This window comes from Trifolium pratense, linkage group LG6 (genome assembly GCF_020283565.1).
Source record: "Trifolium pratense cultivar HEN17-A07 linkage group LG6, ARS_RC_1.1, whole genome shotgun sequence".
Classification (NCBI taxonomy): domain Eukaryota; kingdom Viridiplantae; phylum Streptophyta; class Magnoliopsida; order Fabales; family Fabaceae; genus Trifolium; species Trifolium pratense.
This window is the reverse complement of record NC_060064.1, coordinates 22,197,916-22,224,493: the sequence shown is the minus strand read 5'-3', so window position 1 is coordinate 22,224,493 and position 26,578 is coordinate 22,197,916. Positions and strand designations below refer to the sequence as shown.

General features: G+C 34.2%; 3 protein-coding genes and 2 non-coding genes across 7 annotated transcripts; 3 read left to right on the top strand and 2 right to left on the bottom strand.

The window, feature by feature from the left end:
- Positions 1-815: 815 nt before the first annotated feature.
- TRNAV-AAC lies at positions 816-889 on the bottom strand. Its single transcript has one exon. It is a non-coding gene; the product is annotated as a tRNA-Val (tRNA).
- A 1,727-nt stretch (positions 890-2,616) lies between these two features.
- LOC123892769 (DExH-box ATP-dependent RNA helicase DExH17-like) lies at positions 2,617-12,099 on the top strand. 2 transcript variants are annotated; one of them, XM_045942632.1, is made up of 28 exons: positions 2,617-2,840; positions 3,665-3,743; positions 4,049-4,232; positions 4,539-4,700; positions 4,966-5,203; positions 5,298-5,334; positions 5,427-5,473; positions 5,736-5,773; positions 5,874-5,895; positions 6,013-6,225; positions 6,407-6,563; positions 6,655-6,706; positions 7,224-7,295; positions 7,416-7,465; positions 7,577-7,694; positions 7,799-7,862; positions 7,986-8,069; positions 8,158-8,283; positions 8,370-8,566; positions 8,644-8,832; positions 8,946-9,197; positions 9,278-9,327; positions 9,503-9,520; positions 9,950-10,029; positions 10,118-10,322; positions 10,432-10,469; positions 10,559-10,939; positions 11,025-12,099. In XM_045942632.1, the coding sequence occupies exons 2-28, from the start codon at positions 3,676-3,678 to the stop codon at positions 11,642-11,644; spliced, it is 3,762 nt and encodes a 1,253-aa protein (XP_045798588.1). In that variant the 5' UTR covers positions 2,617-2,840; positions 3,665-3,675; the 3' UTR covers positions 11,645-12,099. The 2 variants fall into 2 exon arrangements, with proteins under 2 accessions (XP_045798588.1, XP_045798587.1); XM_045942631.1 differs by lacking the exon at positions 2,617-2,840 and adding an exon at positions 2,861-2,940.
- A 956-nt stretch (positions 12,100-13,055) lies between these two features.
- Positions 13,056-13,139, top strand: TRNAL-CAA. The gene has a single exon. It is a non-coding gene; the product is annotated as a tRNA-Leu (tRNA).
- A 1,308-nt stretch (positions 13,140-14,447) lies between these two features.
- On the bottom strand, positions 14,448-21,824 carry LOC123892773 (spastin-like). 2 transcript variants are annotated; one of them, XM_045942639.1, is made up of 13 exons: positions 21,481-21,824; positions 20,309-20,400; positions 20,184-20,203; positions 18,098-18,317; positions 17,929-18,024; positions 17,708-17,823; positions 17,372-17,452; positions 16,613-16,736; positions 15,781-15,830; positions 15,451-15,541; positions 15,183-15,218; positions 14,962-15,059; positions 14,448-14,857 (listed from the first exon to the last, which is right to left on the bottom strand). In XM_045942639.1, the coding sequence occupies exons 1-13, from the start codon at positions 21,768-21,770 to the stop codon at positions 14,741-14,743; spliced, it is 1,431 nt and encodes a 476-aa protein (XP_045798595.1). In that variant the 5' UTR covers positions 21,771-21,824; the 3' UTR covers positions 14,448-14,740. The 2 variants fall into 2 exon arrangements, with proteins under 2 accessions (XP_045798595.1, XP_045798594.1); XM_045942638.1 differs by having other exon boundaries at positions 14,962-15,218; positions 21,481-21,811.
- Positions 21,825-25,120: 3,296 nt separating this feature from the next.
- Positions 25,121-26,578, top strand: LOC123891921. Its single transcript, XM_045941788.1, has 3 exons — positions 25,121-25,631; positions 25,762-25,941; positions 26,087-26,578. The coding sequence occupies exons 1-3, from the start codon at positions 25,182-25,184 to the stop codon at positions 26,576-26,578; spliced, it is 1,122 nt and encodes a 373-aa protein (XP_045797744.1). The 5' UTR covers positions 25,121-25,181.

The window sequence follows — 26,578 nt, the reverse complement described above, 5'->3', positions numbered from 1 at the left end:
TAAAATTATAATTATTATTTTTTGAATAATTTTAATTGGAAAATGCACTTGATGATTCTATGGATAAATTGAAAGCTCAAAAAGAGTTAGATGATGAAATTGCTCATAGGAGCACGTGGACCACAAGATCTATCTCATAGGAGATCTTCTCCTCGAAGAAAAGAAGAGCTCACTATGATGTTTCATGTTCGTGCATCTGGTCACCCTCTTGTCGATGATCGGGTCTGTCTTAAAATACTTGTAAGCAAAATATTATAGAATGATTATTTTTGCCACTTTCTTAAATTTTAATTTAGACATAGCATAGCATACCATATATATTGTTTCTCAAATTCTAACTATTTATTTTAGCATGCCAAAATGTTTATGTTTTATACATGTTACACTAATAATTTTAACACAATATTTTATGCAGTTTAAAACTTATGAGAGTCATTGTGGTATCTTATCAACCTATGGAAGGAAATACACAAAATCCTTTGCTTACATGTGCAATGTTGGCATTTCGGAGAAGCAAATGATTGCAGCAGTATCTCAAGTTTGTCCAAGATGTCATTTTTCTTAAGTTTTGTCCTTAATTATGGATGTAATAAAAAATACAGTATATCAATAAATCAGTTGTGCTTCTATTCTACAAGATGTATTATACTTCTTTGTATTGGAGTTGCTTCTTAGCTAAAAAGTTGGGATATTGATCGTTACCAAATAAAAGAAAAACTGAAGATTATAAATATACATATATATGTAGATGATAGTAGTCGAATGAAAAACTAGAAATTACGTGCAAGAGGGAAAAAAAGTAAAAAACATTAGTTTGGCTTCGCCCAGGCTCGAACTGGGGACCTTCAGTGTGTTAGACTGACGTGATAACCAACTACACCACGAAACCACTTGTTAAGAAAAGTTAATTACCGTTATATAAACTAGGCGTAGTAAATCAAGCAAGTATCAAAATCCCATAAAACGGTGTCTAAAAGGGTGCGGAACCACATGTTATAGGTGCAAAGAGCCAAAGACAATTTTACAACCTTTATGAAGTAGTATTAAACTAAGGAAATGATAATTCAACACAAAATACCGACAAAAATGTGACAAAAATACTGTTTCCGATTTTTTAAATATTTTTTGGCCTCGATTTACGTGCAACATGTGTAAATAAAAATGTGTCCATCTTTTGTCCATACTTTTTATGTCTAAGTAACAACTCTCATTAAACTATGGGTATATGTAGATCTGATTTTCAAATTTTTCACCTTCTTTTGCTAACAATCATCTTCTTTTTGCCGAAAGGCTCTATTGAGCAAGTCCATTGTATGATACATTGTCCGGATCTTTTTTAGAGCTACTTTTGTCACCCTACTGGTTACTCGCGCGCCCTATTTTTACACATTGTGTGTATAAATAGGGCGTTTTGGGAGAAAAAGTCGTCCTCTATCTAAGTCGCGGACAGTGTTTGAGTAACCAGTAGAGCGACAAAAGTAACTCCTAAAACTTTTGGTCAGAAGATTAACAACCAAAAAATTGAAGTTTTTTTCTTTTCCAAGAATGTGGATCAGCAGCTTAGGGAAGATATTTTAAATCATACTTATTTCACTCGGGTGGTCAATACTTGGGAACATATTTGGACACTAGCATTTTGAAAGAACCATAAGGGAAAAATTTAATCATATTCTATGAAAGGTTTAAAATAGGTTGAGCAGTTGGAAGCAAGAATGTGTTAGTTTTGTTGATATTGCTTACGTTTTCAAAATATATGCTCATGCAATATTGACACACTCGCAAGTGTATGAGTATGTCGACGTAATAAAAAGAGTATTGAATTTACATGAACCTGTGAGATAAAAGGTATATAACACAATAGTTGTAAAGTTAGTAGAAAGTAAGAAGTTATATGATGATGGAGATGATTTTGATTTGGTTTTGCAAAGACAAGAAATAAAAAGAAATCAATAATAAAAACTAAACACCTTAGAATCGCAATTTATAACAATGGTTTTGATTATGTTATCCTCTCATCACTCTAAATACATAAGACTTGTTTAAAGATGAGGTACGTATTTGTATTTACGTACTCTCTCGAGTCAATTAACGAAACGCTCTGCATAGTGTGTTCATCTCTTATCTCAATCCTTCGATTAGAGGGATAATGAACTTTATTTTCAAACAGAGCCAAAGTTAAAAAAAATATCATAAAACATATATGCCAATGACTTCAAACATTCAAAGCTCCAATCAAATTACTAACGAAGAAGGAGACTTAGCGGACTTTATCGTTGCTTTAAGAGGAGAGTGAGAGTTTTCGATGTTTTTAATTCTAAATATATCGTCGCACGGAATAGAAAATGAATTTAAGTGCTTTTAATTTTATTTTAAGAAAAAAATTTGAACCATTTTTTGAGTTTCTTATAGACGCATAAACTCACCATAGACTCGTGAGTATATAGTAATTTGTATGAGTCTACTCAAATTTATCCAAATCTATTAAAAAACAATTTTATATTCGATTATATTCATTTTTACATTCTAGACTCGTAAACTCATATGAATCTACGAGTTACGGGCATATGGCCACTTGTTAGTATTTCCAAATTTTTTAATAAGTAGTAAATAATAAAATTCGAGAAAGTTCGAAGTTGGGCATTGACAACGTGATCCGTGATTTTCCCGGGAAAATGAGTTCATCAAATTATATAAATGCCGCCACCGTATTCAATTTTTGAATTTTCTGTTAGTTACTATAACAGTTACACACTCGATTAAGAATTTTCTCTTTCAATCCCTTTTCCTCTCGCTTTTCTCAACATACTGAAGAATCCTACTGCATCTTCTTCCTCTCTCAGGTTCCTCTCTCCTTCTGCATCTGGATCTACCTCTGAATCTTAGGAATCTGATAGAATTCACCTTTCACTTTTTGTTTAGTGCATATTTTGTTGCTCATGTGTTAGTAATTTTTTCTTCGATGAATCTCAAATTCTCGGTTTCTATGTTCTATTTTCATCTCAAATTTGCCAAATCCAGTCATTGTGTGAAATCTTTTGCATCGAAATGATTTTTTATTTTTCTAACATTTTGCTGAAATTCGCAATTTATCTGGCATTTTGATTTTTCCCCTTTTAGTTTTGTGGTATTTGCTATGAATTTAGTTGTATTTGATTGTTAGTGACCGATTTGTTGAAGATATTTGTTTTTTCATCTTCGAAATATATTTTCTAGCTTGAAATTTGGTGATACTTGTTTTGATTGATAATTCAAGCTAAATTGAAATGTTGAGAAGTTCTAGGTTTCTTACTATTTCCAGCAATATTTGATGGAATAATCTTTTCATTTTTTTTAATTTTATCTTTAGTTTAGTTTTTTTGGCAAAATTGGAAAATGTAATTTGAGGTGTTTACCAACTCGCTTATATGGGATTGCTAATTAATTTAAATTAATGATTTCGTTGATTTTTTAATCATGAAATTGACCTTCGTTTTGTGATTTTTTGTCAAGCTCACTAGCATACTTAACGTTGAAATTTCATGTTGTTACTGTTTAACTCTATTGTATGAAAATTACTTGGGATAAGGAGTGATTGGTTATATGCAATGTTGTATCTTATCTTATTTGCTTTGTTGATCTAGTACTTTAGAACATGATAATCTGTTTTCAACTCGATATTGTGCAGTTATCCCAACTATGGATTCATATTCTTTGAAGTCCGTGTTCGATTTGCCTCAACCTTTTCAATCATGTTTTAGTTTCAGGTACTATATTTTTCTTTTTATATGTGACAGATATAGTAGGTTGCTGCTACAGATAAGTTTAGCTGGCGTGAAGCTTTTAACATGTATCATACTAAGCTTCTATAACTCGTATTTTCGAAATACTTTTAGTTAAGAGATTGCACTTATTTATACTTTGTGGCATAACATAAAATTAATGATTTTTCTGTACAATTTCAAACCTCTGATAGTGTTGAGTTGGAAAAGAATGTGCACCTAAAGTGATCTCACATCACATGGGTTCTTATTAGCATATTAATGATCTCTCTATGTTATGTGGCACACAGATATTTTAATTCACTTCAGAGTGAATGCTTTCCTACCTGTTACCACTCCGATGTAAACATGGTCATCTCTGCTCCGACCGGAAGTGGTAAAACAGTACTCTTTGAGCTTTGCATTTTGAGGCTTCTCTCCAAGTCCATATCATCCGAGGGAAGATTCATACATGTGAAGGGATCTCTTAAAACAGTAAGTAATTTCCCACAAGATTCTAGCACTGAAAACTATTCTCATAGTAATCTTTATGAGTGTATTGGTCTGTGTTCAAGGAAAGGTAAAGCCTGTAGACAGGTTCTCTTTCTTCTAGTGTCAATGGTGTAAACCCAATATTTTTTTTGCCATAAAGAAGACTATTGTATTGGTGCCTAAAAAATAACCCAAGTATTTGTATGGTGAATAACTGAATCATTTGAAGCTTACAATTTGATATATATTTTAATTATCATGTCTCATTGACTTATTATTGGTACGATGATCTTCTCACTTGCTGTTAAGATCTATATTGCCCCATCTAAGGCTTTAGTTCAGGAGAAGGTCCGTGATTGGAATCAGAAATTTGGACCATGGGGGATATATTGCCTGGAGCTGACAGGTGACAATGAATCTTACACTCCAAGAAATATAAATGAAGCAGATATCATTCTAACCACTCCAGAGGTCAGTATTCAAATGAGAGTTATCTATAAATAAGTAGATCAAGACACTTAATCTTTAGTGTACTTTGTTTTTCCTTTTTTCTTTTCTGAAATATTAAATGGATGTATATTTCAATATAATCATGAAGTATAATGTTTATGCACATATTCCCCAATCCAAAGAGACACAAGAAACATTTATTTTTCCTGTCAGACTGACATGCACACGCTATGACTGATTTGTTGATACTATATGAGGTGGCTAAACTTCATTTTTCAATGACTAGAAATTTGATGCAGTGTCACGATATGGTATAGAAAGCGGTGGTTTGAGTTTTTTCAGTGACATAGCACTTCTACTAATTGATGAAGTTCATCTTCTGAATGATCCACGTGGAGCTGCGCTGGAAGCAATTGTTAGCAGAATAAAAATTATTTCTGGCAATCCAAAAATGAAATTAAATCCTTTGGCTCAGGTCCGCTTCCTCGCTTTATCAGCAACAATTCCAAATATTGAGGATCTAGGTATTTTTCTATTTCACTTGATGTTGTCACAAGAGTTAAAATAACATTTAAACAACCATGGGATGATTTTCATGCAATATACGCACTATTGCAGCTAAGTGGCTTCTGGTTCCTGACCAAGGGATCAAAAGGTACTTTTCCACCTCCACGTTCATTATATGGCTTTGTTATATAATGCTGCTAGTCAATATCCAGAAATGTATTTCCTTTTGAATGTTCACAGGTTTGGAGAAGAAATGAGGCCAGTAAAGCTGACAACCAAGGTTTTTGGTAAGCTAGTAAATTTAACATATTCATAATTGAATCAGTTTCTTATCATTTTCATTCATTGGACTAATAGAAATTATAAAGTCTACATAATCAAGTTGTATGAGGTTTTCCAGCAGGAAAAAAAAAAGATGATATCAACGAAACACACCAAATTTGAACTTGTGAATTTTTTATTGTGTTAGTCAATGTCTTGAGCTTTGGCCTGTAATCCTGGCAGTCACTTCAAACCATTTATTGAAGTTTTACTATTAAATTTATGCAGGCTATGCTCCAGCCAAGAATGACTTTCTATTTGAGAAGGTTGGTTTGAAGTTGACTAACTCAGATAGTATCAATAATTTTAAATAATCTATTCTATCATTTAATTTTATCTTACTTTCTGTTTTAAACTACCATGCAGCGCCTTCAAAACTATATTTTTGGTAAGCATTGTAATTCAGCATTCGAGTTAACGGCTTTATTCTTTGTAACTTTTCTCTGCTATTAACATTTCTACATAAGAAGAAAAATCATCCTTCTATGTCTACAACGAATTTCAGATATTCTCATGCAATACTCTAAAGGGAAATCTGCGCTTATATTTTGTTCAACAAGAAAAGGAGCTCAAGAAGCAGCTCAGAGACTTGCTCAAATTGTCATGAATTTTGGTCAATCAAATCCTTTCATTAAGAGCAGAGAGCAGCAAGATCAGCTGAGGGAGGCTTCTCTTTCACTTAGTGACAAACAAATGCAATCATATATTCTATATGGTGGTATGGTTTTTTCTTGACCAGAAATTAGTTATTGTATTTCAATAATAACTACTTAAACAATACAAGGTGAAATATGATCAAAAGCTTTGCAACGAGGCTTAAATATGACCGCTTTAGCTAACAAGGGAACAACCATATTGGCTTGTTGTCTAATAAACTTAACAAAATATTTTGCTTGCAGTTGGTTATCACAATGGCGGGCTTTGCCTCAAAGATCGCAATATTGTGGAAGGTCTTTTTCTCAAAGGTGACATCCAAGTACTATGCACTACAAATACACTAGCCCATGGAATCAACCTCCCAGCGCATACAGTGGTTATTAAATCAACACAACACTAGTATGTTTTATTTTTAAAATAATGTATGCACTTCATTGTAGTATATTAGGAAACAAATTTGATCCCTCCTCTTAATGTTTATTATTTCCAGCAACAAGGAAAAAGGTCTTTACATGGAATATGACCGCTCCACTATATTGCAGGTTTGCTTATTAAGACCTTATGATAGTTTTAGTTTATATATAGACAGTATTGCAAAATGACAAGTGATGAGTAATTATATATTTCATATGTATAGTAATAATCAGATACATGTATCGGTTGTATATAAGTATGGCACAGAAAAAGGTTTTACTTAATTTGAAACTTGTGTCAATACATGTATCAGTTGTATATAAGTATGGCACGGAATGACTATCTCAAAAAGTAATGGCCACGCCCACGACCAACATGTTGGTACCACAATGCACATGCAATTTTCCAAGCGTGTTAAATTCTCCTATTTTATGGAAACTTTAAGAAAAAATTGTTTGGAAGTACATTTTATTTAGAAGTGCACTTCCAGACAATGTTCGAAATTGCATTTCTAAAAATTGGAAGAATTTTTAGTAGCAAAAATGGGATGAAAAGTAGAATTATTTTTCCTTTCTTATTTTAATTGGTGTAGGCCTCACTTTTTATTGTTAATATATCATTTGGGCTAAAGTTTTTATTGTACAGATGTCTGGAAGGGCAGGCCGACCACCATTTGATGATACAGGCATGGTTATAATCATGACAAGGAAAGAAACGGTGAACTGTTCTGCAGAATGCTTTTTAACTTCTACTCTCCCAAAGTTCTTCAATTTTAATCACAAACTCTGTTCTTTCACACATGCTCTTATATTTCTCTCATACATGCTTGTACTCCAGGTTCATTTGTATGAGAATCTCTTAAGCGGGTGTGAAGTAGTGGAATCGCAGTAAGACATCCTCTTTCTATGTTACCAATGGATATAACATAGTATCTTGCTCTTATTCTGTAAACAATGGGATTTTATCCCGCTCAGCTAATCAATTTTTGTTTATCCTAGGTTACTCTCATCTGTGACAGAGCATTTACTTGCGGAAATAGTTCAACTGACAGTATCTGATATTACAAAAGCAATTGAATGGATGAAATGCTCATACTTGTATGTTCGAATGAAAAGGGTAAGTGAGTACAAAAGCAATTGTGGAAATAGTCTTTTAGTTTTGTCTTAGTGTCTATTTCTACCATCCCATCTCATCTCATGAAATTTTTCATCCATGAGAAGAATCCCGAGAACTATGCAATTAAGAAAGGAATTTCTGACAATCGTTTAGAGAAGCATGTGCAAGGTACAATTGTCACCATCTGGTTATCTTTTATAGCTTTCTATTACTTAGTATCTCCATTTCTCTTTCACCTAGATAGTTTCCCCCAATTCCCCGCTATAAGTTACTAAAATCATGTTATCTCAGATATTTGTGTTCAGAAAGTTAACGAGTTATCACAGTATCAAATGGTCTGGGTTGATGAAGATGGTTTCCTCTTGAGACCGTTAGGTATTGATATATTCAACTATAATGATATCCCTTTCATATTTGTGAAAATTCAAACTGGTGGCTGATATTTTTCATTTTCCTACCTTAGATCCTGGAAGGTTAATGACAAAGTACTATTTGAGATTTGACACCATGAAACAGATAATGCGGACTCCTGATAATTGCAGTTTAGAAGATGCTCTTCGTGTTGTATGCTTTGCTGAAGAAATTTCATGTGCGGATCTGTGTTTAAACTTTTTTATATTAGGCCACATTGTTTTGGCATTAAACATTGACACAATTATTTACTTGAAAATGAAGGGATACAGCTCAGACGCAATGAAAAGAAGCTCTTAAATGAGATCAATGCAGACAAAGATGGTCGGCTTCGATTTCATATTCTTGAAAATAAAGGGAAAAAGAAAAAGAGAATTCAAACAAGAGAAGAGAAGATATTTATTTTAGCAAATGACTGCTTAACAGGTGATCCTTCTGCGCATGACCTATCTCTGATTCAGGTAAGCATTGCAACATCAGTATTTATTGCTACAGATCAACATAGTTGTCTTGGTAATTCAATAAACTCTTTTTACAGGACATGAATTCTATATGTTCGAATGGATATAGAATTGCAAAATGCATGAAAGACTATTTTGTTCATAAAAGGAATTTCAAAGGAGCTGTAAATTCAGCCCTTTTAGCAAAATCATTTAACCAGAAACTTTGGGATGATAGTCTATACCTTTTAAAACAGTTGCCTGGAATTGGGATGGTTACAGCAAAGGTGATATTAATCGACTTTATTTTATTTATTTTATTAATGCATACAATATTTGTTAATACTTTATGCATTTATCCTTTAATTGCTTGATATTCTTAATTTGATGTTCTTTTCAGGCACTGCATTCAATGGGAGTTAAATCATTCGAAGCACTTGCTGAAGCTGATCCAAGGAAAATAGAGATAGTGACTGGTCGAAAATACCCATTTGGTAACCATATTAAGGATTCTCTCTTATCGCTACCTCCAAAAGTTGATGTGAAGCTTGCAGAAATCGAAAGCCATACACATGGAAAGTCCAAGCTAGTAGTAACACTGACTAGGATATCACAGTCAGGGCAGTCAGCAAAACGACATTATGCTGATATGGTGTGTTATCTGAATGTTTTCTTAGAAGACTTTTAGACATTTAATAATTTAAGTAAGTTTCCCAAATTTCTTTTTCACAGATCATTGGTTCGGAAGAAGACAACACTATTCTCTTTCATGAAAAAATTAGGTGATGATGACTTACAAGTTCAGATTTTATGACTTGATAGTGTACACCTAAGAGTTTATGTCAAACATGTCTACTTGATGGTATTGACTAATTGGTAGTATTACAGCACTCTATTTGTGCGAGTTGTTGTTTCCTCATCTAATCACATTTTAATATTTCCAAAATGTTGTTGCAGGGTTGATCAGTTCTCCAGGTACATGAATTAACCCTGGCTTTATATTTGCAGTAAAAACAATTTATGTTAGAACATATCTTCTGGACTGGATTAAGGGACATTGAAATGTCTAGTATTTGAACCTTAGAAACTAACATAACTACTAACTTACTAATATTTGTTATAACAAAAATATTTTGACTGAAGCATATTAAAAAAAATTATTTGGAAAGGCACTGCATTATAATATTATGGCCATTGTACTTTCTTGTAAGTAAGCTTGAGAATTTGATTGCATGGAAGTTGTAAAAATTTATGATATCTTTATGGATTGGTGTGGATATTGTAAACAGTTACAATTACTACATGTTACAGTTATGATTCCTAGAGTCAAATGCTTTTCTGCTGCCTATTTTTTAATTTCCAACACATATTTCAGGCTGAGATAATTATGTTTTCATATTACAGCCCATATAGCACAACAGTTCTTGTGCCCACCTCACAAGGGAATCAGACTATCAAAGCCAATTTTATATTTGAGGAATACAGTAAGAAGTGGTTAATAACCTCTCCATAAAAGTTAGTCTACTTTGTGGAATTATGACTCAATTCTTCATTTTTTTTTTCTTCATACAGTTGGTATTGATGTCCACCAAAAGCTTTTCTTTATGAAAGAGAGCAATTCAAATGTGATTTTAAAAAGAAACAGGAAGCAAGCTTCTTTTCCTCCACCTGAAGAGATATTTGTAATAGAAGATGACGACAGAGATCTAACTCATATACCGCAGGAAGAAACAAGCACTTTGAGCAAGGATATGGATAAGGATGAAAGTAATTCCATGTAAGTCGTCTTTACTTGTAATGCCTGACATAAATATTTATCTTCTTGTTGTGAGTTAAAGTATAGCATTTTGAAGACATCAGATATTTACAGTGCTCTTTATTTGCAGTCCTACTTTCGATCTTTTCGGTGAAATGTTTGAGGAAGGTAGCATTCTTACTATGATTTTACTAACTTCTAGGATTTTCAAAAACATTCTTCTCTTCACCAACTAAATCTGTTATTTTGTGTGGAAGATGAGCATGCTCTTGAGGTTGAAGAAGAGAAATTCAAAATCCTTAATGAGAAAACAGTATTTGATCACATACGGGAGAAAGCCAAAAACTTTTCTCTCCTGTCTTCATTTGAAAATATTCGCTGTCCATCAGTGGAGGTCCTTCTTGGAAGAAATCATGCCCGTGAAAAGTGGTCTAACCAAGGTCGTGAGAAGAGGTCTTACGATGGGCATGAGGTAGTTGTCTTGGATGATGATGACAATGGAGTTATAGGACAAACTGATGTCAATTTTCCTGCTGATCTCAGAAATGCAGAACACGAAGATATCAACCTTTGTCTGACTTTAAATGATCATAATATAGCTGAAAGCTCAGATAACAGGAGCAGTGTAGTTGATGCAGGTACACCTTTTCACTAGCAGTGTAGTTGATACAATCATTTTTATTGTCTTTTTAATGTCATTACTGTTTCTTTTTACTGCTGAAGGTGTTTTCTTCCCTGAACCGAAAGCAAGTTATGAAAATGCAACTGAAGAAACAGTATTTGACCATATAAAGAGAAAATCTAAGGATTTTCCCCAGATTAGGAAGCTTGATTGCGCGGACACAGAAATCAAGAAAACTGAATTCTTCTCAAAGAATTATCCCATTTCTTTGAAAGCTGCTTTAGGTATGGTACCAGAGACAAATTTCTCAGACATGGTCTCTGGTAGTATGCTTACTTCAGATATGGGAACTGCTGATGTGCAAAACTACTCATCTGGTTTTCAAGTTGGTACTTCTGTTAAACGCAAGAAATTGGAAGATTCATGTTGCACGGATGGAGTAGTTAATATTTCTAAGGGCATTTCAAGCACCAATTCTGTTCAATCGTCCAATTTTGATCCTATTGTTAGTTTTCCAATGCCTAAAGAGAAAACTTGGTCGTCAGATTCTGGAAGCTTTGAACAGAGCAGTAAGAAGCAGCGTTGCACGGTGGTAGAATCAAAAGAAGAGAAGTTAAATTCATGTGAAATAAGAAGACAGTGCTGTTCTTTGGAAACTAATGGACAAATGAATCAAATAGAGCCATGTCTCGGGTTTAAAAGTGTATTCTCTTTTCTGTGATTTTCTTTTACAAGGGGACAGTTGATAATACCGAGGACTTGTACTGCTTTGGCGAACAGGTAGAACTTGGCAATGCAGGATTGCAGTTATAGACATGCATACCTAGGTAGTTTATTATATCTGAAATAAATTTTGCAACATTAAAAATATGCTTAAAGAGGAAAATACACTCACCTCCCCTTAGATTTGGTTGTATAACACAAACATCCTCTTTGGATTTCAAAATACCGACAACCATCCTTGGCTATCATGATGTTATTGTTAGCGATTCGTTTGGCTTGAATCTCCCTTTGCTTTCATCTGCTTCTTTGGCGCCTTGTTCCCTTTTGTAGATCACTTCACAGATCCACTATTTCTATATATTATTGAAAGTTGTTAATCATACCCCTACAGTCATGTAATCCTACATTTTTGCACGAAAGATGACATACCATCTTTTTTAAACAGAGCTTAAACTGTTTAATATATTGTTCTCACACATGCGTTCCATAATCCATATTTTGCAAGATCAAAAATGAAATCTTTTTAATTACTGGATTATCTCTAAAATTATTATTTGCAAAATATCGAACTTCCAAGGTGCTGAAAAGTACTTTACAATGGGCATCACCACTATTTCTCCACTTCCATGCATGAGGATGAGGTCTGTGGTGGTCTCTAGACAGTAGACACATGCATGAATTTGGACAAACTAAAGAATGAGTATGGAGCAAATTTGGACAGTGGCAAACCATGAATTTGTCGATGTTTAAAGACCAGCACGGTTTCTTTGGTTGTATTGTATGCAATATGGACTGCTCGAAATAAGCTCAAATCGAGCACAAACGAGACTGTGAGATTCTAATCGGATCAAGGTTATGCATGATTTGTTGAGTGAATGTGAAAGAGCATGAATCCATACGGGACATAGGTGAACCTTTGAAAAATGCAAAAGCTTCGGGAGCCAGGAGAAAGGAAAGAATGGTGATTTTCTGGGAGGAGGCGTAGGTGGAAAGGAAGCTAATGGGCAGGCTAAGGATTCGAACAGTCCGTGTGACCTTCAAGGATGAAGTTGGATAAGCTAGGATGCATGAGATAGAATAACCCCTAGCGAGTATAAGTGTGGATCAACGCTTCTTTCTTACCTAAGCAGTGCCCTTAATTTAGGGTTTCAAGGATCGGTATTGAGATAGCAGCTCGACAATGATATATACCTCGTAAGTTTTTATCAAAATGGCCAGATATGCTTGCATGAATGATCTTTGCAAAGAGAGGAGTTGAGCCTCTATCACAATTCACAAGAACAAGCCACAAAGTATGGGAAAAGAATATTTCATCTACAACGTAACATAAAGGATGCGTGTTTTGTTTGTTCAGACTTTAGAGTGCTTGTATTCTATATTTATATGTTGAAGAAAGAAGCGTACAAGTTGTCAGGATGGCCGAGTGGTCTAAGGCGCCAGACTCAAGTTCTGGTCTTCGAGAGAGGGCGTGGGTTCAAATCCCACTTCTGACAAAAAAAAATTTTTTCAACATTATTATTAATTTCGATTTAACTAAGCAGCGCCAGCGTCCGTATATGATGATATCTCACGATTAATAGTTTCCGGGCATTGTATTCTTCACAGTGTATAGTATTTTATTTTATTTTTCTGAAGTTAGATACATTCAATTTGTCTATTTTATGTATTGCTATTTCTCAATTAATGTTCTAAATAGTAGTGTATTGATTGAAGTTTTTTTTTTATAAAAACATTTAATGTATCTAATAACTTGAAAATGAATTTTTAGGTATATTTTTTTCAAACAAATAAGTGTTTTTCTGGTGTTAGATTTTGAAATGGACTACAAAAGTGTGGTTATTAAAATTTATTTTACAAACAAATTAGCACGGATATGAGGCGGATACGAATATTATGTTTATCTAACGAAGCAGGCATAAATATCGTACTATCCATTCCCATGGATATACATTTACATCCCTACTCCATCCTTAAGATGTGACGGGATAAAAATGGAAACCAAGGTGCACACAAGAAGTGTGGGTAACGCGAAAAGAAATTCTCTTAGAATCTTAAGTTGACTTTAACTCAACTTTATAACCTACTTGGAGTTGGTCTAGTGGTGTTGGCTTGAGTCCTTGAAGTATGCTCCTCTCAAGGTCTCATGTTAGATTCCACCTTATGCCAATTTCGGTGAGCTAAGTCCATACGTAGAAAAAAAAAACCCGGCTTTAAATGGAGCCCCACAAGTGGGCGGTGGGATTGATGCCCTTGGATTAGTCAGTCCTAGGACCGGATACCAAGTTTTCAAAAAAAAAAAACTCTATAAAACTGGTATCCACTTATATTTGGCTTGGTGAGTGAAAATAAATGGTGGATGACCTAATAGCGGAAATATAATACCATCTTAGAATTTTAAATTGTAACTAACACAACCTTAGAAAACCGTCTTAATGGTGAAGGTTGACCCCACTTATAAATACAGACCAACTCTCAGCCAATGTGAAACTCTTAATGACGGTTGATCATCTAATTATTTCATGGAGCACAACTCTAAGTTAAAGTTTTGTAAAAACAAGTGGAACATGTCTTTCGCCATGCAGTTTCAAAATTCATATGTTGTTCCGTAAACAATTTCTCTGTTCATATTTTTCTCATTTCTAGTTAAATTTATCAACCATGAATAATCAATCCCCCTTAAGTTTGGATTTTTACAATCATTTGAAAAATACTTAAATATTGCAACCCATACTATTATAAGTTATTAAATCTTATAATATCTTGATATTCTATGAAATTGCATATACTCTAACACATAAAAATAATGGAAGTTTCTAAAATTACTATATATAATAATTAAGTTAATATACACATGTTTGTGCTATAATGGCAGCCATTCCATTCAAGGCTGTATTGTGCAGGTCTCTAAATTAAAAACAAAGCCTTCAAGCCTACAAGATTTCAGGATAACCATCGGTAAAGAGCTTCAACCCGATGCATTTTAGCCACAAACATTGATGCCCTTGTCTTGCTTTATATTTCAGTTTATGTACATTTTTAGTTTGAATTTTAAGCACATGCGAAAATCATAGTAGCAAGTTCTCTGAATAAGACCTCAATTTGAGCCAAATTCTTCATTCCACTTCTCAAGCTCTTTCCATTTACTTTTGTTTAAACTTGGTCTGATCACAGCCATTGCTTTCTTGAAGTCCTCATACCTCAGTCCTCTTACCTGATAAAACCGAAAAATTAACCTTAACAATAAACTAAGGTTTTCGCTTACAAGAATAATAATTATCCATATTGAAAATTAAAGCAATTCTGAAACCAGCATGCCTGATTTGCCTTGACGGTAAGAATGTTAGGACCCAGCTCTCTAATTGGCATCATTGCAGCTTCTTCACACAGCGCTTGCAGATCACTTCCAGAGTATCCTGCAAACCAAGCAAAACAATAGTGATGGTCATATTTGGAGTCCAAAATTTGGTCACAAAAAAACAAAGAATTATATCTCAACATATTAATTTCCTTCCCATCATGACTCGATCTATACTTACCTTCAGTCTCTTTTACAAGCATCTCTAGATCTCTACCTGTAAAATCAAAAGTTTTAGTTGAAAAAAGAGCACCATGAGTAATTTAATATTACAATAATAAATGTTTTATCTTTAATTTTATGAAGAATGTCAACGTAGAAAGTTAAAAGCGTACAAAACAAAGCACAAATTCTCAATTAGTAATTCTTTGCATGTTTGGTTCCTCTGGTAGCCTCAAAAACACGCATATCAGAAGAAGTATCAAGGGACATAATAGCATGTTGCTTACTAGGTAAGGAGAATGCTTGACCCTTGAGTTTGTGTTTTAGCAGAAGTTTCCGAACATTTTCATTTGGTAAAGGTACGTATATTCTCTTAACCTAGCTCAGTAAAACAAGGAGAGAGTTAGTAAGGAATCACACCAAATGAGAAAAACGATTATAAAATGAAGAATGTTAGCAACACACTCTCTAACACATTTTTGTTACAAAATTAGAACTAGAAGATCATTTAATTCAAAGTGCTAAAACATTTTCCACTTAAAGTCACATTGGCAACATGACGTTCTGGAATTATATCATATTTTTAATCCCGTAATGGACAAAGAAGAAATTCTCACCAGTCTCCTGAGAACTGCATCATCCAGTTCCTGTGGCTTATTGGTCGCACCTATATTCAAAAGGATAAGGAAATTTATACAACTTCAATGAGACTAATAGATACACGACTGGAAACTCAATTGTATCACGATATTAACAAACTTAAGGCATTTTATGAAATTAAAAAACAAAAACTGACAAAACAAGCAATTCCAGATTTACAATAGCTGCAATTTAGTTTTTCATACATCGGCATAGAGGCCATATTCTTAGGTCTGGGAGGCAGATTATGATGGAAACCAGACCCAAATAGGAGTTAACATTGTTCTGAATACACCACAAAATGCGAAAGATACAACTGAATTTAAAAGTGGAAACAAGCTAGGATAAAAGAATCATTCTGTAATGATCTTATATAGGTTTGACTCTTCTAAAGTGAATTTTATCTTTATTAAAGTGCACTCCTATCTTCAGAACAGCCAAATTCTTCTAGAACAGTCCCAAGGCCCGTTTAACAATTATAATTGCACTGTACATCTTTAAAAGAAAAATAACATTACATTATTCATACGGATGTTTTCTGAAAATTCAAGTCATCATGCTTATAAAAAAAAGTCATAATGTTTCCATGAGTTTTTCAAATTCCAGCACTCCCAAGAAGAGAAACTGCACTATCCCAAATAGATAAACAAGAGTTCTATTCATGGTAGACAGGCTGCAACTGTTCAATGAATCTAAACCAAAGCCCTCTTCGTGGTAGACATGTTCTTCCAATTACCAGCAGATTGGATCTAACGTCTAAACCATGTTCATTTCAGAAAGGGAATCATTAATATCATATATAATGCTTACCAATTACAATCACGATATCATCAGGATTGGATGTCACCCCATCAAACTGGATAAGGAATTCTGATTTTAATCGTCTGCTGGCCTCATTTTCATTTGTCGTCCTTGTTGACATTATACTATCAATCTGTTGTCAGATAAAAAAGAAAATTAATATCATGTGAATGAAGTGGCGAAACTTTAAACACAAAGCATTCAACATTTTATTTAATTAGTAGTATGATTCCTATTGTCAAAAAAAAAACACTAGTACAGCTCCAGGAAGATAGGAGAACTTTAGAATGGAGCCATCATACATGACTTGAATTTAGGACAAAGAAATAATCTGACATTCAAAAAAAAGACTCTAGAGTAGCTTACCTGCATCATCAGCCTAAATAAATATTTAAGTCATCTACATATTATAAGTAGAAGATGAAAACACCCAAGACAATGTTTATCAAAAGGGATACTTAGCCACCCCATTTTAAATCTGCACTATTAATTATTAAGAATAATCGTCCAATAATAAAATAGAGTTGCACTTTGAACTAAGCATTAAACAATAACAAAAATCATTTAATGCAAGGTTCCTGTTCAAAGAGTTATTGAAGAATGTCCTCAAAGAATTTGTTTTGAAATAGTCAATCAATTGCTCCTCGAGAAAGATAAAATAGTTGCATTGTCCCTAAAGATATCATTTCATGACAATCCATCTTGTTGTCATATTTAGTAGCAGGATAAGGGGGTCGAGGTCAGAGTCTATATAGATGAGAGAGATACCTCGTCAATGAAAATTACAGATGGCTGTCTCGATGTAGCTACCATGAATAGTGTCCGTACAAGCTTTTCAGCTTCGCCAACCTATTGAGTATAAGTTAACCATGGTGAAACTTCTTAAGTCTTAACAATTACTACGTCTGATCCTAAATCTAAGAAAAAGTTGAGTCAATAAAAGTTGGTGGATCTAGTTCAAAATTTAGACCAGATACATCAACTTTTGTTGACCCAACTTTTTCTTATATATATAGGACCAGACGTAGTACCATAAACACGTTAACATAATAAATCAAATGAAACTCAGGAAAAACAAGTAAGGGTGTATAGATAAAGATGTACCCATTTTGACGTCAAGGACGCTGCCGTGACATTAAAAAATGTTGCTTCTGATTCTGAAGCAACTGCTTTGGCAAGCATGGTCTTACCATTACCAGGTGGACCAAAAAGAAGCAAACCTAGAATGAAAAGGTTCAGCAGTTTCATGATTTGGTTATTCCATTCTACAATTTACATCATTATCTATTACACAACCCAAAGTGGTGAGATTCCAAGGCTATTACCTCTAGCTGGCCTTCGAAGACCAGTGAACAAGTCTCTTCTCTTAGTTGGTAAAATAACCATCTCCATTAAAGCTTGCTTTGCCTTTTCAAGGCCACCTGCATTTCGATACTAAGAATCAAACAAACGGTAACACATAAAGGTAAAAAGAAAATGTGTGTGGATTCTTACCAACATCGTCCCACCGGACAGAAGGACTTCTATCTACAATGGCAGTGTTAATCATTTCAACCAGTTTTGTGTCATAATTTTCACCAGATGTTTGACTAGATTTCGGGTTTTGAACTTTATTCACCTCATCTTTTCTTTGAGGATTCTTTTGTAACACTTTTTTTGTAGTATTTGATAGTTTGGTTGGAACTGCAGCAGTTGGTGCAACGTTTGAAGTGCTCTGCAAACATTTTTGGAGAAAGGGAAAGGAATATTAAAGGTTCATAAAATCAGTACCCAATTCCCAATGTTCAACAAACGAGACAGTAAATATATAAGTACTATGGTAACAACAACATATGTTTTAAGAAGCACCGACTGCGTTGAAGCAAAGATGACGAAAAGAAAAAACTCTGTACTGACAGTTTAGAGAGATCATAGCATACCTGATTGGCAACGGAGCTACCTGGAACCGTAAAAGAGTGTTGAAATTTGGGGAATTTAGGTGAAAGAATAGGAGAAAATAATAAGGAACAATAAAATATTATTGATAATGATGTCAATAACCCTAATTACAATATTTACATTACTATTTACATGAATAAAATAGTATGACTACCTTGGTATTTATAACCAAGTGAATAAACTTAAATCTAAACTAAATCCCTTTATTATAGGGCTAAGAATAAACAAACCAAATCATAGAGATATTTTCTCAACAAATAATATAATATTTTCTATATTCTAACACTCCCCCTCAAGCTAAAGCTTACTAAGCTTTAAGCTTGTTACAAAATTAACCCTAAAAATAAATTAAATCCATTGATAGCAAGCCATAAAGAGCAGCAATCAAAGAAGTAGTAAAGCAGCGACCGAAGAGATGAATCCATATCAAATTAAGTAAAAATGTCCGCAGATTAAAGTATCACAAACGGGGTATGCCCGCGGATTAAGGGAAAACAAACGGGGTATGCCCGCGGATTAACGTATCACAAACGGGGTATGCCCGCGGATTAAGGGAAAACAAACGGGGTATGCCCGCGGATTAAGGTATCACAAACGGGGTATGCCCGCGGATTAAGGGATCACAAACGGGGTATGCCCGCGGATTAAGGGATAACAAACGGGGTATGCCCGCAAATTAAGGGATCACAAACGGGGTATGCCCGCGGATTAAGGGATCACAAACGGGGTATGCCCGCGGATTAAGGGATAACAAACGGGGTATGCCCGCAAATTAAGGGATCACAAACGGGGTATGCCCGCGGATTAAGGGATCACAAACGGGTAACGGGATTAAAGGTAACGGGGACCCGCGGATTAAAGAATCACAAACGGGTAACAGGATTAAAGGTAACGGGGACCCGCGGATTAAAGAATCACAAACGGGTAACAAAATAAAAAGAAATTTCAATGACGGCTAGGGTTTATATGAAAAAAAGTTAAGTAAAGCATATATGAACAAAAAGGTAAGTAAAACGAAGAATAATCGAGAGTTAAATCTCGGGGAAAATTGCAACGGAATTATGTTTCAAGGTGGATACCATGGCTCTGATACCATGTTGAAATTTGGGGAATTTAGGTGAAAGAATAGGAGAAAATAATAAGGAACAATAAAATATTATTGATAATGATGTCAATAACCCTAATTACAATATTTACATTACTATTTACATGAATAAAATAGTATGACTACCTTGGTATTTATAACCAAGTGAATAAACTTAAATCTAAACTAAATCCCTTTATTATAGGGCTAAGAATAAACAAACCAAATCATAGAGATATTTTCTCAACAAATAATATAATATTTTCTATATTCTAACACTTTTGTAACACTTTTTTTGTAGTATTTGATAGTTTGGTTGGAACTGCAGCAGTTGGTGCAACGTTTGAAGTGCTCTGCAAACATTTTTGGAGAAAGGGAAAGGAATATTAAAGGTTCATAAAATCAGTACCCAATTCCCAATGTTCAACAAACGAGACAGTAAATATATAAGTACTATGGTAACAACAACATATGTTTTAAGAAGCACCGACTGCGTTGAAGCAAAGATGACGAAAAGAAAAAACTCTGTACTGACAGTTTAGAGAGATCATAGCATACCTGATTGGCAACGGAGCTACCTGGAACCGTAAAAGAGGAGTTAGAAAAAGGAAAAAGCAATAAGAACCCTTGGAAAAGTCATAATGGAAAGGGAAAAGGAGAAAGTTGCTGAAACAGATGCAAACCTGCTCGTCTATTGAGGGCCTGCAATCTCTCAGATACTTGTCCCTGCCATTTTGATATCTTTTGACGATATGATTGTACCTTTTGTTTCTCACTGTCACAGAATCATAAATTCCAGTAAGCAAACAACGAAAATTTAAGATCATAGGAACCATCCTTTGTCATCAAGTTACTAAGGAACAACATAAATGAAGTGGGTAGACTATATCTAAGCTGTTACACAGCCAAAGGCCACCCTTTAAGATTAAATCACTGAATTCTGGTGCAATATGGAAGCAGAAAAGATACCAAATATCCCAAATCTGCTATTATCACTAAGACCAAGATTGGATGAACTTTTATAAGAGCTTCTCAATTATAATAAATCTATGGTCACTTACAAAAATTCTAAACATACATAAGTTTATGGAGAATATACATGAGAAAGCTTCTCGAAATAGAGATTGCTTTAACTTATACAAGAAACTGTTTTTTAAAAACTCATTATTGCACAAATTTTTAATACTTTTTTTAAAAAATAACAAATGTTAGTATTATTATGTTGGAGGCAGGGATCAAACTCTCGACCTCCTTATCGTTGCACTCCTTATCTCCTCTACCCCTAACCACCAGGCCAACGTTATAGCCTCTGCAAGATTTTTTTAATACTTCAGTTTTAATAGGTGCTTATTGAGAAGTTTTACCTAAACTAGCTCCAAATCATCAATAGACAATAGTTAAGTTTTAGCAATGCTGTGATTCAACTACTAAGTACGAAGTGCACATGGGCAATATCCCAGCTAATTCTTTGCATGGAGTAAAGGAAAAAATTGTTTTTTGGGACACTTGTCTGAAATGTCCGTGTTGTACGAGTGTCAGACACCGCGACAGCCTAATCATTGAGGTGTTTGTGCTTCATAGATAGCGCCACTATTTTGTACTAAAATAGTGTATCACATTGCAGATAAGTAACAGTTTGTTCAAATTCTGCTATGCTATAGCAGCGCTATATCGTCACTATAGCTGCTATTTAACAAAAATTGGAGAACCCCGTATACCCTTTTAGTCACCTCAACTAATCAATGAAAAGAAAGAAAGAAAAAAAAAAAAATATTCCACATAAACACAACCTTGATGATATCAAAAATTAAAAGCCCAACATAAAAATAGCAAAAATTGATGATAAAAAGCGAACCTTGAAGTGATGAAGGAAGGAACAATAGTGGAATTAGCTTCGAGAAGGATCCTATGGCCATTCCTGTAGTGAAGAATAGCGTCATCGACCAATCCCCATTCTTCAGCCCTAACAGCTTTATCGATCTCTTGAGTGGCTAAATCGTAGTAGCCTTTGAGCTTGTAAGCGACGCGCTCGTTGGAAACCGAAGAAGGAGAAGCATCCATTGATGAAGAAGAAGAATTTTGATCGATGGATTGTGGAGAGAAGACAGAGTTAAAGGAATCAATGATTCCCTGCAAAAAACTCATTCCTCACAAAAACAATTTTCATCATAAAAGTGATTATGCTATACTGCAAAAGGCAATTTCCACTTTGTAATTGTAATTAAATAATGGGAAAAAATTAGTTTTTTTTTTCCGACCAATAATCTCCCTAAATTTTTTTTTTTTTCACTACCAGTTCTGACATCAAGTGATTCCAACCCCTTCTCGATTGCAGTTGCGGGGATCGAATCGTGGTCTTCCCTACCAACTACAGTGTCAATCACCACTGAGTCAACTAACGGTTGGTTAATAATAATATATATATATCTCTTATGAATTATGTCCGTAAAAACTAAATTTACATATATTTTTAATGATATTTATTTCATGTTCAATTTTTTATTTTTTATATCAAAGAGGGGCTAAGACTCGAGAGAAGAGATTACAACGAAATTAGTTGAGGGGAAGTGATTGCCATTAAAAAAAAGTCTAGGGGAAGTGATCCCCAATAAATATTTATAGATGTATGATACTATGATAGATGATAGATTTTATATGTAAGAGGAATTTGATATAGGGGAGGGATCAAATTACACCGGTGTAATATTTGAGTAATGTTACACTACTCAATAACGTTTTAACGAATACAAATTTTACAAAATCCACCGTTGGATTGAAAACTTATATCGTATAGATCATCCATGTTGAATTTTACAAAAATCTAAAATCGTTTGATATGTTATGGAGACCGATGAAAATTAATGGTTTATGCGTTTTTATTGAATACCGTTAATCTTGATCTATCTCAAGAATATATCAAATGATTTTAGATTTTTATACAATTCAACATGGATGATCTATGTGATATAAGCTTTCAATCCAACGGTGGATTTTGTAAAATTTGTATTCGTTAAAGCGTTATTGAGCGGTGTAACATTACTCAAATGTTACACCGGTGTAATTTGATCCCTCCCCATATATATATATATATATACAATTCAACATGGACGATCTATGCGATATAAGCTTTCAATCCAACGGTGGATTTTGTAAAATTTGTATTCGTTAAAGCGTTATTGAGCGGTGTAACATTACTCAAATGTTACACCGGTGTAATTTGATCCCTCCCCATATATATATATATATATATATATATATATATATATATATATAAGAAGAATTTATGATTTTACCTCGCGGCCGAACTTTATATTACTAGAGTTCCTTCCCTATGAACTATAGGGTTATAAACAAAAACGAAATACATAAGAGCGTTTAGATGATATTACGCAGATCTATTCTTATTTAACCTAAGACTGAGTTGGATCTTTAACTTAGGTATACAAAAAGTTTGACGCTCATTTAGTTACAAGAGTCGAAAGATTCTCCACTTACGAACTTACGCACCGAAGATACCTAATTTATATAAAAAACAAAAAGTGTTAACAAAATAAAAACCCCATAAAAATATGTTTAAACTTCTAAAATCCTCTTACACATATCATCATAACCAACAATATTTGCAGAATCATCACTCTTCAACTTTTTTGTTTTCGGTTTTAGACTTCGCAAATTTTTCACATGACTTTTTGACATTTAACCTGTATGTGATTAAACTCTACATAGTAATGACGCTTGACAGTGGAGGAGACGAAGTTCACATCCCAATCATGATGTCTCATTGATGGTCGACTCTGCAAGTGCACAGAATCGCTATCAAGTAATAAAGTAGTAAGTTTATCATTCTCCACAGGGATTGTGCCAAGGTTACTAGTTTCGCTTAGGAATATAGATAGTTTTCTTCGCTTTGTGTATTTAGGAAGGTATCTTTGCGGGTACTTTAGTAAATGCATAAAATAAATGACAGAAATTAAATGACTGAAAAGTAAAAGGTGTGTGTGTGACCACACAGGGTGGTTAAGTGTAGTCGGATCCCTCACTTATTTCTGCTTGGTGGCTTAATTATTTCCCTCTTTAAGGATTTAGACTCTTGAAAATAGGTTTGAAGCAATATCTGTTCCTATTTCTATTACAAGCTTTTACAGAGCCTAGTTAAATGTTACCCTTGCTTTTATTTAGACACCATGATCCAGAACTCCACTTTCTCGTTTAAATTTTGGTCTCATCGTCCTGGGGACCCCTAAATTATAAGCTGTCACATGTTCCTAAAACTAATGACCAACTTACAGGCAAACTCTGCAAGGTAGAAATTAACGCTCGTTCCAATCATATACTAAGACGGCAAATACTAAATTTAATGGTCTCTTGTAGGCCTTAATATGTCATCCTTCGGTCGGGATTACTAGCTACGTTTCCTATGCGATATCCACTAGGTCCTTAGATTTTATTCTAATGTGATCAATATTAAAATAACTAAAATCAGACGACAAAAGAGTTTGAATGGAAATAACTAAAATTCATAAATATTATAAATATTACAACCAAGCATTCGTAAGGGAGTTTATCGACTCCACCTAACCTATGAAAAATAAATTACAAAGACGGAAAGAAAAAGAACCTTATTGGCCTTGGAGTTCCTTGGTCTCCTTGCCTCCTTCTTAGAGTTCTCCTAACTCTTGAATATATTGGAATATTTTGGAATGAATAATTGTGAAGGAGGAAAACTCATTTATAGTTTTACAACTGGGTTTGGACTTTTTCTGCGCCTCCACCGCACCCATTGTGGCCACGATGACGTGTATTTTTGCCTCATCGTGGCCACGATGGATCCTATCATGGTACGATGGAAGATTTACTCGAGATTTTTTGCTTATTTTTCAAGTCATCATCGTGCCACGATGACAAGCCATCGTGCCACGATGGTAAAGATTTTCAGCAAATTTTTTCTTCAATTTTATCCTTCTTCTCATCGTGCCACGCCCAGGTTCATTGTGGGTACGATGGTGCGCTTTCTTTATTCCATTTTTGCTGTCTTTTCCATTTTTCTTGCTTCCGGTCCTTGTGTTTTCACTTTTCCTGATATTTCTTTACTTTTGGTCTTTATTTACTATAAAAACTATACTAATCTACTACTAAAAACATCATATAATTGATTCTCATCACTCATCTAATAATTTTAGTATTTTTACCTGTTGAACTATAGTTTGTGGACATATTCACTCTTCTTATAATTTTTTTTGTACATCACACAAAGAATAATATTTTAATATCTAAAAAAGTCTACTAATATTTAAATTATGGAGGAAAGACACATCATAAATAGTTACAAATGCAATTTTTTTTTTGGTTGGAATAGGAGTTCTCACAAAAATACCGACAATTTAGACCTTTCTGAACGAAAATCCTATATATTAACAATGCAAACCCATTCGTCGAGAACTATTTCAGCCAAAAATCATCCAGTTTTCAAAATACTGAACTCTCCTTGATTGGGCCACTGTTTGTTTAGAAAAAATAGGGTTTTTACTATTAGATTGTACCTCAAAATTCTCATCAATGGATACATCTCTCTCTTTCTCTAGACTCCTCTCTTCTTCCACCACCACATCACTCTTATCTCCCAAAACCAAAACCCTCTCTTCCAATTTTACCCTCCCCCTCAAACTCAACCGTTTCAACCCAAAACCTCTCCGATTTTCCACTTCATCCAAAATCTCCGCCACCATCTCCGTCGGCGACAAACTTCCCGAATCCACCTTCTCATACCTCGACCCCGCCGGCGAAGTCCAAACCATAACAGTTTCCGACCTAACAAAAGGCAAAAAAGCCGTTCTCTTCGCCATTCCAGGAGCTTTCACACCAACATGCTCACAGAAACACTGCCAGCTTATCATGTGCGATTGTTCCAGCTTAATAGGGTGTTTTAGATTCGTTTTTCAAAAGCTTTGCGCGCGTAAATTGATTCTGATTATGGGAATACTATGCGGCTTTGTTTCTAGCAATTGGGTAAGAATATATTCTGATTCTTCTTTTCTCTATAATCATTTGAATAAGACTATTCTCAACAGTGTGTTATTGTTTGTGATTCTCACTTATAAATATCCATAATTTCTTTTCTTCTTCCATTGCATTTGAGGCTGAATCAGTCATCCAATTCGATTTCGAAATGGCAACCCAATTTGACATGTTGTGCGATGTTCTTCCTGGGCATAATTCATGGAAGTTCAAAGTTCGTGTCCTCCGTATGTGGGCAATTTCTTCTTTTATGAAGCCTAATGAGTTGAACTCTATGGAAATGGTGCTGATAGATGAGAAGGTTTGTTCGTAATATTTGGTTTGTTTGCTAATTCATAGAATTGATTATTGTGTATGATTATTTTTTTTTGGTTTTGTTTTGATATGTTTCTCGTGTTCTTGGTGATGGTTGATCTATAAATAACGAAACTTTGAATAATACACAGGGAGGTAAGATTCATGCCTTGATAAGGAAAGAATTGGATCTATGGAAACTTAAAATTCCTAGCAAAATCTATAACCACACAATTAGTGCAGAAACTACTAAAGTGTCTGCAAATAGTTCCGATGAAAAAGCAATAACAATAGAACTTCATGTACAAGGATTCTATAAGCTTTTTGTTCAGCCTTTGGCTGGACTTCAACCTATACCAACCGAAAGTGATTTTATTGTATCTCCTATCTATAAATACAGTTTCAAGATTCCTCTTTTCTATCTCTCTATTTTATCTTTCATTTTATCTCGAAGGTTGGCCAATTTACCCATTAGCAAGGATTTAGCTAATTATATTGAACCCTATATTGTTGAAAATTGCATTTCAATGGGACAACAATTTGGAGAGAAAGAATTTAAGATTGTTTTTTATATTGAGGTCGTTGAAATAGATCTGGCAGATTGTGAAGATTGCGATGATTATCGTAGACGCGGTATCGTTTGA